Below are 13,235 nucleotides of genomic sequence, written 5' to 3' on the forward strand. Positions count from 1 at the left end.
CTTCCTGTGCCTGCTACCTTTCCCATAGATAAGGGTCGGCTCTCCTGCCGAGGTAGCATGTTTTTCTCCTTAATTTTCTTTAGGGAGGAATTGATCTTTTCCATATATAAGGACTGCCTGTGTTGGCAGGGTTCAATTCCCTTGCATTTCCCTAGCCAGCTGTGTCTCTGGACTGCGTCAGTGGATAAAACAAACAGACAGAGAAGGAGAGGGAGAGGGAGAGGGAGAGGGACGGAGGGAGGGAAAGAGAGAGAGAGAGAGAGAGAGAGGGAAAGGGACGGAGGGAAGGAAAGAGAGAGAGAGGGAGAGGGAGAGGGAAAGGGATGGAGGGAAGGAAAGAGAGAGGGAGAGGGAGAGGGAGAGGGAGAGGAGAGAGAGAGAGAGAGAGTCAAAATGGAGACCTAAGCACTTACCTGGGGGAAAAAGGGAAAAATACATAACCACAATTAAGGGCATAACAAAAAGTAATGGGTGGAAACTTGTTAAAGAGAGATACAACCTAGAAGTTAGGACACATTTCCTGACAGTGAGAGCAATTAATCAATGGAATAACTTGGCTCCAGCGGTTGTGGGATTTTTGAAGATTTCAGTATTATGTCACACATGCCAGGAAAAGATCAAATTCCCAATGAGAAAAAAACAAGAGCAAAGTTTAGAAGTCCTTTATTGAACAGAGCAGTCTGAGGATTCAGTAGAGTAGCTGGGCTCTGCCTAATACGTTGCTCTCAAATACATGCTGGAATCCTTTCAGTTTTCAAAGTTCCTTATAATTTTTACTGAAAACTGCTTACTAAAAGGAAATGGATTGGACTGGGGTAATTTTAATCTTATTACTATTTTTTCCTGCAATTATGTTCCTTTTGAAAAGGGGCAGATCTTGGAATAACAGCTCCCCCAATCTCCCTTCGGGGCCCAAGACCATACCCCTTTTGGGAAATCTGCACATGATGGATCTGAAGAGGCCTTACAAAACAATGATGGAGGTAAAGCCTGATCATTAACAAGTCTCTCTACCGTTCTTTGCAAAAACTTGTTGAGATGGGACAAAATCCTGGTAACTTGGTCAGGTAAGTCTCCCTGTGCTCCCTGATTGTGTTTACTGTATATGAAATATTCAAAAAGTGGAGATTCAGCTGGTGTCTGAATACATTTAAATATTCTGGAAGGATTATTTCAAGAAAATCTTTTTCTTAATCAGTATAAAATATTGTAATTGAATAAACAATTTTCTGATTCTTTAGATTTGCAGAAATGTTCAAATCCCAAGGAGCCTTTGGGGAAATATAAATGCTCTTAAGCTGAATGACTGGATATGTACTTAGAGACACTCCCATCTTTGCACATTCTAAGCAGAATTATAAATCATTAAATCAATTTCTGCAGTGACCAATACACAACCAAAATTAAGGGCAGAACAAAAAGTAATGGGTGGAAATCTAGACATTAGGACACATTTCCTGACAGTGAGAGCAATTAATCAATGGAATAGCTTGCCTCCAGGGGTTGTGGGTACTCCATAACCAGAGGCTTTCAAAAATATACTGGACAACAATTTGACTGGGGTGATATAACACTTCTACCTTGAGTAGGGGGTTGGAATAGAAGACCTCCAATGTCCCTTCCAGCCATATGATTCTATGATTCACAGTATGTCCTTCACAGATGACCTTGTTCCAAAATATTAGAAACCTTCTCTCAGCTTGACAAGCATTTCTATTGTGAGGATCTTTTATTATATAAGCATTTTTAAATTGATGTTAAGTATGTTAAATACAGATCAAATGAAAATTAAAAATTGTAAAGAATAATATACCATCACAATTTTCAACAGAACAGAAAATTAAAAATTGTAAAGAATAATATACCATCACAATTTTCAACAGAACAGAAAAAGGAAATAATGTTATATGTGCCTCTGAATTTTGACACACGATTTCTTAAAAACAATCATCTATATATGTGAGCCTAATTATTGATCTATGGTCTCTTTGTTTTTCTTCTGCTGAATTCCAGTGGTCAAAAGAATACGGTCCCATTTTCCGCATCAAACTGGGATTGCAGGAGATGGTGGTGCTAACTGGCTATGAGACAGTCAAAGAGGCTCTGGTGAACCAGGCTGATGTATTTTCAGATAGGCCCTCTGTTCCCATTTTTGAAGATATAACAAAAGGGTTTGGTGAGTTATTTCACTCTGGATTGTAGTTGACAAACCTTTCAGATGGGTGATCAGTATAGATTTTTTTTCATCTGAGGTTTTCACCAGAAGAATCTCAGATGAGTGGAATAGCTTCTGCATATCCAACCAGGATGAAAATCCAACTGAAACCTCTCTTGTGTCACCATGACTTTGTCCCTCAGTGCCAATGGAGATAACTGGAGAATAAAAAGCTGTGTCAAAATTGTATCAAGCCCATGAACCTAACATGCTGCCCACCATCATGTTTCATTTTGCATATTGGCAAATTTGGGGGTGCAGGATGGGTATTTGAGGAATTCCATAGGAATGATTTCTATATATATTTCTCCTCATGTACATGGTTATACAAACCTTATCTTTATGCAATGTTTTTGCCAGTGTCTTTCAGAGATTAAGACCCTTTCGACCAGCCTAGTACTCACTGGTGAATTTCTGCATCCTTAAAAGCAGGGGTGGGATTCTACCACTTTGCACCTATTCCCTAGAACCAGTTGTTAACATTCTAAGCAGTTCGGAAAACCGGTTGTTAGAAGAAATTACTGGCCTAATCCTGTAAGGAAGGCAGGAAGGAAACATTCTGGTGTTGCTTACAGAAACTGCCTCTTCATTAACCCTTATTACATTCTTGGCAGGACTAGACTTCCTGTCTCAGGAATGTCTCTGGAGTTTTTTTACTCTTCCTTTGCTGGTACTTTGCTTGTGTGGAGTGACCGTTCAAAGTTACAATGGCACTGAAAAAAGTGACTTATGACAATTTTTCACACTTACGACTGTTGCAGTCATGAGAGGCCAGTGAGGAAATGCATGCCTCAATGTGAGTGATATTGAATTCAGCCAATAACCTGACCACCAAGCCAATAATCTGACCACCAAGCCATGTTCACTCAGTCACATGACCACCACGCCACAACCAGCACCTAAGCCACACCCACAGAACTAGTTGTTAAAAATTTGAATCCCACCCCTGCTTAAAAGATACTGTAGATTTGATTGTAAAAGTTTTTTTTTAATCTATGATTTTTGGACTATGAAGCAAAAAGTGTTTGGTGTATGATATTTTTTGAAAATAATAATGTATTAAGACGCAATATGATTTGGAATTATAGTTTTGATTCATTTAGAAGATATTTGCAGATGGAAAAATGATGATTGCTCACATTTTTGTTTTGTTTTGTTTGTTTTGTTTTGACAAGGAGATGCTGAAGGCTGGATACCAAAAACAGAGGATAAAGAAAATGGAGCAGAAATCTTAACACAAACTTTGAAATACTTTTCAGCCAAGTTCTTGGACAGACTGGATAAAACTCTTGATCAAATTGATGGAGCATGTTTTAATGAAGTTGTAAAACAAAAATGAGTGGCAAAGGATGGTAAAATTATATTTCACTATCTTACCCTTTTTCTCTTCAGGTCTTGTTTTTGCTCGTGGGGAACACTGGAAAGCGATGCGGCGGTTTACATTATCCACATTACGGGATTATGGAATGGGCAAGAGGACCATTGAAGACAAAATCACAGAAGAGTGAAGTGTCTTAACAAAGACAATGGAGACTTATGCAGGTGGGTCGGTATGCTGTAATGGAGCGTCTTCTGGGATAAATGTAGCATGAAAATATTTTCTGCATATTATATCAAATGACCAAGGAGTGCATTGGGAGGTACCTTCGTGCAAACAATTCTTAAACCCATTGTTTTTTCTCTAGAAATATGCTTCCTTGTTCAATTTATGCTAAGTATATTTACAGAAATGTGACTTATGGATGGCAAAATGGTTCCAGAGGACTTGAATTGTTAATTCAGTGTAATGCGACTTATTCTTCTTTATTTTTCTTTAGAGACTCCTCTAAATCCTCTATTTGGAGTCTGTTGCAAGTCCTTCTAAGCATGAATATATGTTGTAAACTGGAGCTCTTGCTCCTCCCTGCTTTTAATCAAATTATTTAATCTTTAAAACTGCAATCATTTAATGAGGAGGCATTGCAATAACTTTGCCAATTATTTTATCCTCAAGGAGTTCCACAGTTCTAAATAAAACAGCACTGATGTATGATCAGATATTGCAATTCTGACTCTGGGAAAATGAATTGCCATTCAAATACTTGTTCATATTTTAATATAAATATTTCAAATGTCATCAGCACTAGTTCTAGGTTTTTGTGAGAAATGCTCCCTTTTATGTAAGCCGATTTTGAGTATAAAACAGATTTAATTCTGGTTGCATTCACAATTCTTTTTCATCTATTGTTTTCATCCAGGAAAACCATTTGATATCACAAGAATTCTCACTGCTGCTGTTTCCAACATTATAGTTCCTATTCTACTTGGGAAACGTTATGAATATGAAGATACTACATTTGTACGACTACTGAAGATAATTCAGGAAAATGTTCAGCTTGCAGAAAGCCCTGCTGTGTTGGCAATTTAATTTCCAATTTGGAGGGAAAATGCCATGAAAAAGAGGCAGCAGAATGTGTATCATTCAAGCTTTGTTGAAAAGGAAACCGTGTTGCTTCTCATGGGCATCTGAGGCAAGATTTCATCCAAAGGCAACATGAAGATGATGCCATCAGGATTCAAATCCTATCCTGGCAGCAGTCAATATATTAATAACTAAATATGCATTTTCTTTACTATATTCTTCGGGTAGGATCCCCAATAGAAATATTTATATATCGACTGCTGCCAGACTGCTGTATTTGCTCAAAATTGGAAGAGTGAAGAGATACCTAGAGATGAATGTGATTAGGAAAATACTAAAATGTGCGGAAATGAATAGATTAACATTGGCAATTAAGGAGAATATTATATGGTATGGAATTTATTCTATGAATGGTTAAAATAATAAAAATGGAAGCTAGAAATAGGGAAACAAAATAAAGATGATGTGTTAAAAGTGATAAGTTAATATGATGACTAACATGTTGAACACTACTATGTTAAAATTGTATAATCAATTAGTCTAATTAATAGGTGGACATTACTATGTTAAATATTGCAGAATTAATATGTAATGAAGGATGTTATAATTTTGAGTATTGTTTAACAAAGACGTTTGTACCCAAACAACACCCTGTTCAAGTGAAGATGGGATGATTGTATTAAAAATAAAAAAATAAATTAAAAAAAAAAGGATTCAAATCCTATCCTGATATAATTGTATGCAAAACTGTCAGTCAAATATGCAATGTTTGCATGCTTCAACCTTCCTCTCCCTTGACTGTAAAGGCTTGTGAATGTACTTATATTGGAAAAATGGGAGCCTTCACTGCCAATATATTCCCATTTTTCTTTTTCCTTTTATAGTACTACACAACTTTCCATGTACTAAATAGCTGTCTTGATTAGGGCTTGTATTCAGTTTCTTATATTGAATCAACACAATACCCAAAGCTCATTCCATTTATGAGATTTTCCTCATTATTTTGGTGGGGGTTTTTTAGACTTAGGGAACATTGTTTTGATAAAAAAATGTTTGAGATTTCCACTTGAAAAATTCAAACTATTCAACTTCCATAATATATGTTTTCCTTTCTCATTCTTTTAGCTATATAATTTGTTTCCCAACTTGGGGTTCCTTTTGGGTGCTCTTAAAAAAATAATGAAGAACCAAAAAAAAATGCTCCATGATTTCGTACAGACCACCTTCATAGAATATCTCCAAGACCTTGATGAAAATGACCAGAGGAATTTTATTGAATCATTTCTTGTTCGGCAAAAACAGGTAATGGACTGTTTTACCCGTGTTTGTTATTACTGATTTTTTTAAAAAAAATATTTTAAAAATCTGCCTCCATATATACTACCTGCAGGTTGATTAAGATCTTTCTTTTAAAATATAGAAGGAAATATATTTCCAAACCAATTTTTATCATTCCCTCTTCATTTATATCAGAATCTGCAGGTACTAAAAACTACACCTTGATTGATTTCTCTCCCCATTAAAAATGCCATAAATATTGATATCTTTCTGGAGGAGTGGGTTCAAATGTGGATAGGAGTAGGCAATCCCTTTGTGCCAATATTTTCTCTTCTTGTTTAACTGTTTGAGTTTAGAGTTTTCCTTCTATAAATCCAGGAGTGTTGGGACAAGAGAGGCTATTGCCCACATATGAAGTGCCCTCTTAGATTTCAGGAATATTGGTTATGTGGTTGGTTGAGTTTCCTTACTAGTATTTTCTTTTTACACTTCAGGAAAATATGAAGATGGCACATGGTGGATATTTCCATAACGAAAACCTTATAGGCGTTGTAGATGATTTATTTGGTGCTGGTACAGACACAATTGGAAACACTCTGCGCTGGGCCATACTTCTAATGATGAAGTACCCAGAAATCCAGAGTAAGTACTTTCATTTTATTGGCTTGCAATAAAAATATAAAAATTACTGAAAAATAATTGTTGGCATCTGGAATGCTACTTGAATGAAGGGAAAGAGATAGTCAAGAATTAAGCTGAGTAGAGTAGGGTAGAAATAGAATAGGAAAGAAGAGTAGAGAAGAGTAGAGAAGAGAAGAGATTACTTTATTGACCAAGTGCAATTGGACACATAGTGAACTTGTCTGAGGTGCATAAGGTCTCAGTATACATATATACAACTGTACATACAAACTACAAGGTAAAAATATATCAATAGAGTAGGTATTAGAAAAAATGAGAAAAGATAATAATGATGATGATGATGATTTGTGACTAGTGATTTGTGATATAAACCCAGCATAGTTATCTCATTTGCTGTGTACACTGTCATTTTTTGTGCATAATAATAATACAGTCATACTACATGGGTAAATATACATAATATCATTTTGCTTTCCCAGGCAAGGTCCAAGCAGAAATTGCAAGACAGATTGGTGATATCCAACCAAGGACTGACCACCAAGCCAAAATGCCTTACACTGATGCCGTACTTCATGAATGTCAAAGATTTGCTAATATTGTTCCCTCCAATTTGCCACATGCAACCACCATGGACATAACTTTCAAAAACTTCTTTATCCCCAAGGTGATTAATCTGAAATCACTATGTTATATAAGATCTAGTCTCTCATGTTCAGTGTGTAGAAAAAAATAGTCCTTAAATGAATAGAAAGTCCACAGACTGTTATTAGAACAATTTTTATAGATGCACCTATCAAGGTGCCAATGGGAGATGTTTTTATTTGTCATTCTGAAACCGCCCCACCTCTTGATTCATGAGAGGTGGTTTCTTCTCTTGTTTTATTCTTTTATTTCTTCCTGGTCTTGGTTTATTGCTTTATTTCCCCTCCTTGTTTTCAGTAAGACTTTATTATTTGTTTTATGACCTGATTTTCTTGATATTTTTTCTTATTTTTTATTTCCAAGATTAAAATGCAAACCTTAACAGAAAAAAGGAAAACAACAGCAAACAAAGCAAAAACTAAGCAAGATTTAAAATTGTTCATTAAAATAAGCCCCAAACCAGTGGTGGGATTTAGCTGGTTTGCACCAGTTCACTAGAACCTGTAGCTAATTTTTTTTGCTGAATTTGGCGAGCTGGTTAGATGTGTTCCAAAAAATCTGCGTTTTCCAGAACATGTCTTGTTTTTGTTCAACTTCCTTCCAGGTGAGGGAAAAATCCTCTCCCCCAAAGTCCAAGAAAGCTTTCTTACTTTAGAGCAGGCAGCAGGGCTGGGTGGAGCGGGACCTGTGCATAAGGCAGCAGCCCAGGGCCAAAGCGTCAGTGGAGCACCAGAGCTGACAGCCTCACCATACTTTGCAGGGTCCCCTCAGATGAGGAACTTCATTGCAAAATGCTTTCCATAGTGGGAATCCCCTGAAACATCCTGGCCAAAGAAAAAGAGGAGTTTGGCCAGCCAGTCAGGAGGCCAAAGGGCACCTAAGGTCCCACAGAAAGCAGTATAGCCACAGCAAACGTCGAGGGAGCACATGGGGAGGGCTCACTATTCCTACCTCAAAAGGAAAATGAAACAGTTCTTTTAAAAACTAGTAAAATTTTAAAAAAAATGCCTGCAGTAGAAATCTGATGAATCAAATCAAATCAGTAGTGAAATTATCAAGAAGAATGTCTTTGCACTATAGGTTGCCATGCAACAAAAGTAAAATTATTTCACAGCAAAGCAGAGATAAAAAAAAAATTCACATTTATAGCCCCACAAGGGTATATAAAATAAATCAGTGTTCAACCAGGTGTTTAACTAAAGATGTAAATCAAATGCAAAAAAAAGTGATGTTTAAAACCAAGGCCTACCTAAAACACTGGCAGGAAAAGAGGGAGGTGGAAATATATTTAATATTTTTGTTAATTGAATATTGCTGCAGTCCCAATATTTACTTCTCAATAAACAATTTACAAAATCCCTGGATTAATTTCCATAGACCTGCATTAAATGGACATACTCCTTTCCATATCATCCTTTTAGTTTTTCATGTTTTAGGGCATGTACATCGTTCCCTTGCTGACTTCTGTGCTCCATGATGAATCCCAGTGGGAGAAACCTCATGAATTCTACCCTGAGCATTTTCTTGACTCGGAAGGAAAATTTGTGAAAAGGGACGCATTCATGCCATTTTCTGCAGGTGAGTAATTTGGCCCTGATTTCATTGTAGGCTGGGCAGTGGAAGACAGAGTGAATAATGTTTTCCCTTTGACAGACTACACAGAGATAGAGATGTTATTCAACAGGGCACTTACTAAATCTCCCTTCAAGCTATGCCGAGGTCATGCTCTGCTGCCAGTGGGACATAAGCAAACTTCACAGTGTGGCACTGATAATATTAAAAACATTCCAGGAGAGGCTTCAGAGTTTATTTTGTACAGGAGCCCTTGACTTAAAACTTCAGTTGAGGCTGAAACTTCTGTTTCTAAGTGATACATTTGTTAAGTGAATTTTGCCCCATTTTATAACCTTTCGTGCCAAGTTGTTAAGTGAATCACTGCAGTTGTTAAGTTAGAACCACTTGTTAAGTGAAGGTGGCTTCCCTATTGCCTTTCTTCGTCACAAGGTCTCAAAAGGTGATCCAGGGTCACTGCAACTGTTATAGATGTGAGTCAGTTGCCAAGCATTTGAATTTTGACCATGGGGATAAGGCAACAATTATTAAGTGTGAAAAGTGGTCATGACTCATTTTTTTCAGTACATTGTAACTTTGAGCTTCACTAAATGAACTTTTATAAATTGGAGATTATGTACAATGATATCAGGTTGAAAATACAGATGACTGTACCACAATAAGGGTATTTTTTTTTAGCAATTATAATAAAATAGAGCTGGAAGGGACCCTGGAGGTTTTCTAGTCCAGCCCCCTGATCAAGTAGGAGAATCTATACTATTTCAGATGTGGCTATCTAGTCTCTTCTTAAAAACCTCCAGTGATGGAGTGCCCGCAAGCTGTTTTGAAGGCAAGCTGTTCCACTGGTTAATTGTCCTCACAGTTAGGAAATTTCTCCTTTGTTCCTCTCTTTGGTTAGTTTCTAACCGTTATTTCTTGTCTTGCCCTCTGGTGCTTTGAAGAATAATTTGACCCCCCTCTTCTTTGTGGCAGTCCCTCAAATACTGGAATACTACTATCATGTCACCTCTAATTTTTCTTTTCTTTAGACTAGCCAAGCACAAATCCTGCAGCCGTTCTTCATATGTTTAGTCTCCAGGCCTTTGATCATCTTAGTTGCTCTTCTCTGAACCTTTTCTCAACATCTTTTTTGTAGTACAGTGACCAAAATTGGTTGCAGTGTTCCAGGTGCGGTCTTTCTATGGTTTTATAAAGCGTTACTAATACTTCACTTGATCTTGATTCTATGCCTCTATTTATACAATCCATTACGGTATTAGCTTTTTTGGTGGCTGCTGCACACTGCTGGCTAATATTCAAGTGATCATCCACTATGAGTTCAAGTTCCCTCTCAACACTGACTGTTTTTGGGCCAGGTCTCACCTAGTCTGTACTTATCCCTTTGATTTTTCCTGCCTAAATGTAAAACTTTGCTTTTCTCCACACTAAAATGCATTCTGTTGGATAGGGCTCATTGTTCAAGTTTGTCAAAATCTTTTCGGATCCTGAATGTGTCTTCTGGGCTGTTGGCTCTTTCTGCCACTTTAATATCACCTGCAAATTTGATGAGTTCCCCTTCTAATCCCTCATCTAAGTCACTTATGAAGATATTGAAGAGTACTGGGACTATGATGGAGCATTTGGAGCCTCTATGGTGCAGTGGTTAGAGTGCAGTACTGCAAGCTACTTCTACTGCAGCCAGCTGCCTACAATTTGGCAGTTCAAATCCCACCAGGCTCAAGGTGACTCAGCCTTCCATCCTTCCAAGGTGGGTAAAATGAGGACCTAAATTGTTGGGGGCAATATGCTGACTCTGTAAACTGCTTAGAGAGGTCTGTAAAGCACTATAAAGCGGTATATAAGTCTAAGTGCTATTGCTATTGTGGTACCTCACTACTTACTTTTCTCCATGTAGTTGCAGTACCATTAAGGACTACTCATTGAGTACAATTTTTCAATTAGCTATAAATCCATCTAATGGTGATATTGTCTATTCCACATTTTTCTAGCTTACCAAAAAGTAGGTTGTGGTCTACTTTGTTGAATGCCTTACTGAAGTCTAAGTACAACATGTCCATAGCATTTTGCTGGTCTACTAAAGTAGTCAGTTTCTCAAACAATGAAATAAGATTGGTTTGGCATGATCTGTTTTTAACAAACCCATGTTGGCTACTAGTTATAACTTTATTTGCTTCTAGTTGTTCGCATATCTGTTTCTTGATTATCTTTTCCAGAATCTTCCCAGTTATTGATGTTATACTGATTAGTCTGTATTTTTCTAGGTCTGTTTTTTCCGTTTCTTTAAGATGGCAATCATATCAGCCTTCTTCAGGTATTTCACTGGTGCTCCAGGATTTTTTATTATTATTATTTTTATTGTATTATTTTTTTTAGCTCCATTTCAAGAAGTCTTTCTCTAAAGTTTTCTCTATTCCAAGAACTGTTTTCCCCAAAGAGCATAGAATTAGATGTGATGCCCTGGAGAGGCCTAAGATTTTCCTCATGAAGATATTTTGAATTATGTCCAATTCAGTCATAACCCTCTCATCCCAAAACCTATTTTGGCTCCATAAATATCTGAGCAAGAAACTCACCCTAAGTATTTGAATTGCTCTTCTTTGCAATCATTCTTCTCCACTCCTTTACTGCATTTTTATATTTTTCTGTACCTTTGATCTGTTATTGTTTTCCTGTGTGCTGATCTCTTCATGGACATTGGACATTGGAAAACCATGTGAAGTAGTTTAAGAAACCAATAAACAACCATCTCCTTTTTTGACATCTATGCTTTCTTTCAGGTCGGAGAGTATGTGCAGGTGAAAACCTTGCCAAAATGGAGCTCTTCCTCTTCTTTACTAACCTCCTCCAGAGATTTACCTTCCAGCCACCTTCAGGAACATCGAAAGATGACCTGGACCTGACCCCTGTTGTTGGGATTACCTCCATTTCCATGCCATACAAGACCTGTGCTATGGTACACTAAAAATAAAAAAAAATATAACAAGCTGTTTTCTCAGTCTTGAAATGCCTTCATTTGACAGAGGCAAAATTTAATAATAACATTCAGTATTGTCTAGATTTTAGAACACAGGTACCAAACTCGATCATGTCACGTGACATATCATGACTTTTTTGTGAAGCTGGGGTGGGCGTGTTCTGCACATGACACATCTGGCAGGCCACCAGACCTGTTTTAGAAGATGACTTTTAATAATCTATAATATCATGGAATGTGGATTATGATATGAAATGGAAAGGAAATCATGAAAAGCACTTTTCTTTTGGAACCATTTGTTTCCTTAGCTTTTTACTAATCTTTTGTCGTCTTCAGGTTTTTGTATCATTTGATTTAATTAAGAATTAATAAAATCAGTAATCATTCTGCTTTTGATGAATGTTACCTTGAAGGGTACAATATTCCACAATGTTACAGAGACTGGGAGCCATGGCAGAAAAGGCTCTTCTCCTGGATGTCACCAGCTGGAAGTCTTTGATCAACAGGATCTGCAGGGTGTATTTTTTCCAGTGCAGATTGGGTGGGCCAATCCAATTGTGTGAGACAGTTCCTTAAGTTAACCTGGACCAGTGCCATAAAGGACTTAATAGCTAATAACAACACCCTGAAATGATTTTGGCAACCACTTTTGGCAACTTACACAACAACATTTAAAATGGGCCACCCTAGTGGCCCCAAGAATTGTCCATTTGTCTGCATTCTGTGCCAGCTGTAGCTTCCAAATAGTCTTCAAGGATTGCTCCATGTAAAGCACATTGTAATAGTCCCTATGTGAGATTACCAAGCCTGAGTGACCAAGAACTGAGACTGCCAATCCAGAAAATGGTACAACTGGTGCACAACACAAAGTTGTACAAAGGCTCTCCTAGACATAACTGTGACTTGGTCTTTGAGCACGAGTCAAGAATCCAGGAGAATCTGGAACTTCCGGTTGCAAGGCTTCGGCGGCGGCAGGAATCCACGATTCTGCGGGTACCTGCTGCGCTCGCCGCTGAAGTACCCCCAATCCAATTGGATTTGGGGGTTGTCGCTACCCTGGAAAGGTAGCGGAAGATAGAGGAGACCCGGGCAGGGGTCTGGGGACATCGCAACCCCTTTCCCCAGCCGGCTAGACTCCTTTTTCCTGAGGCGGTGGAGCGGCTGTCAGTAATGACAGCCACAAAGAGATCTTCAACCGGACAAGATTTGTGCAGGAGGAGGAATTAGAAAGAGAAAGTTTTTTTGGCTGAACCGGGACATTAAGATACATTTAAACACCCTGGAAATCTGACTCTTTGATTGATACATTTGTTTCCAAAAGAGGCTATCAAAACGGCGGATGAAAGTGCTGAAGGGAAAGTTTACTCCCCTTCCCTACGGAGATAGCAAACAGTCATTGAAAAACCTGCTTCTTCACAGAAGGTAAAAATAAGCTCTTTGTTATAAGTGGGAAGGGAGAGAACTAAAAAATCTTTAAGAATTTGTTGGAGGAGACGCCTTGAAGATTATAA

The 13,235-nt window shown here is 37.7% G+C and overlaps 2 protein-coding genes across 2 annotated transcripts; both read left to right on the forward strand.

Annotated features, from left to right (window-relative positions):
- Positions 1-656: 656 nt before the first annotated feature.
- On the forward strand, positions 657-4,588 carry LOC113428801 (cytochrome P450 2K1-like). Its single transcript, XM_087949173.1, has 4 exons — positions 657-983; positions 2,014-2,176; positions 3,608-3,757; positions 4,453-4,588. Exons 1-3 carry the CDS (start codon positions 801-803, stop codon positions 3,721-3,723), a joined length of 462 nt encoding a protein of 153 aa, XP_087805299.1. The 5' UTR covers positions 657-800; the 3' UTR covers positions 3,724-3,757; positions 4,453-4,588.
- A 1,153-nt stretch (positions 4,589-5,741) lies between these two features.
- LOC113422631 (cytochrome P450 2K1-like) lies at positions 5,742-12,110 on the forward strand. The gene is made up of 5 exons (XM_087949174.1): positions 5,742-5,918; positions 6,389-6,536; positions 7,016-7,200; positions 8,615-8,756; positions 11,528-12,110. Exons 1-5 carry the CDS (start codon positions 5,796-5,798, stop codon positions 11,710-11,712), a joined length of 783 nt encoding a protein of 260 aa, XP_087805300.1. The 5' UTR covers positions 5,742-5,795; the 3' UTR covers positions 11,713-12,110.
- Positions 12,111-13,235: the final 1,125 nt, after the last annotated feature.

Source organism: Notechis scutatus, chromosome 1 (assembly GCF_049901735.1).
Source record: "Notechis scutatus isolate UNSWTSFEM ecotype Mainland chromosome 1, rNotScu1.2, whole genome shotgun sequence".
NCBI lineage: Eukaryota > Metazoa > Chordata > Lepidosauria > Squamata > Elapidae > Notechis > Notechis scutatus.

What these genes read in the sequence shown, in the direction of transcription:
- LOC113428801 (XM_087949173.1), top strand. Translation starts at nt 801, where the DNA reads ATGGATTGGACTGGGGTAATTTTAATCTTATTACTATTTTTTCCTGCA. An exon ending in CTTACAAAACAATGATGGAG is followed by an intron (nt 984 to 2,013) that starts GTAAAGCCTGAT and finishes GCTGAATTCCAG; the next exon opens with TGGTCAAAAGAATACGGTCC. An exon ending in AGATATAACAAAAGGGTTTG is followed by an intron (nt 2,177 to 3,607) that starts GTGAGTTATTTC and finishes TTTTCTCTTCAG; the next exon opens with GTCTTGTTTTTGCTCGTGGG.
- LOC113422631 (XM_087949174.1), top strand. Translation starts at nt 5,796, where the DNA reads ATGAAGAACCAAAAAAAAATGCTCCATGATTTCGTACAGACCACCTTC. An exon ending in AAAACTTCTTTATCCCCAAG is followed by an intron (nt 7,201 to 8,614) that starts GTGATTAATCTG and finishes TTCATGTTTTAG; the next exon opens with GGCATGTACATCGTTCCCTT. An exon ending in ATTCATGCCATTTTCTGCAG is followed by an intron (nt 8,757 to 11,527) that starts GTGAGTAATTTG and finishes GCTTTCTTTCAG; the next exon opens with GTCGGAGAGTATGTGCAGGT.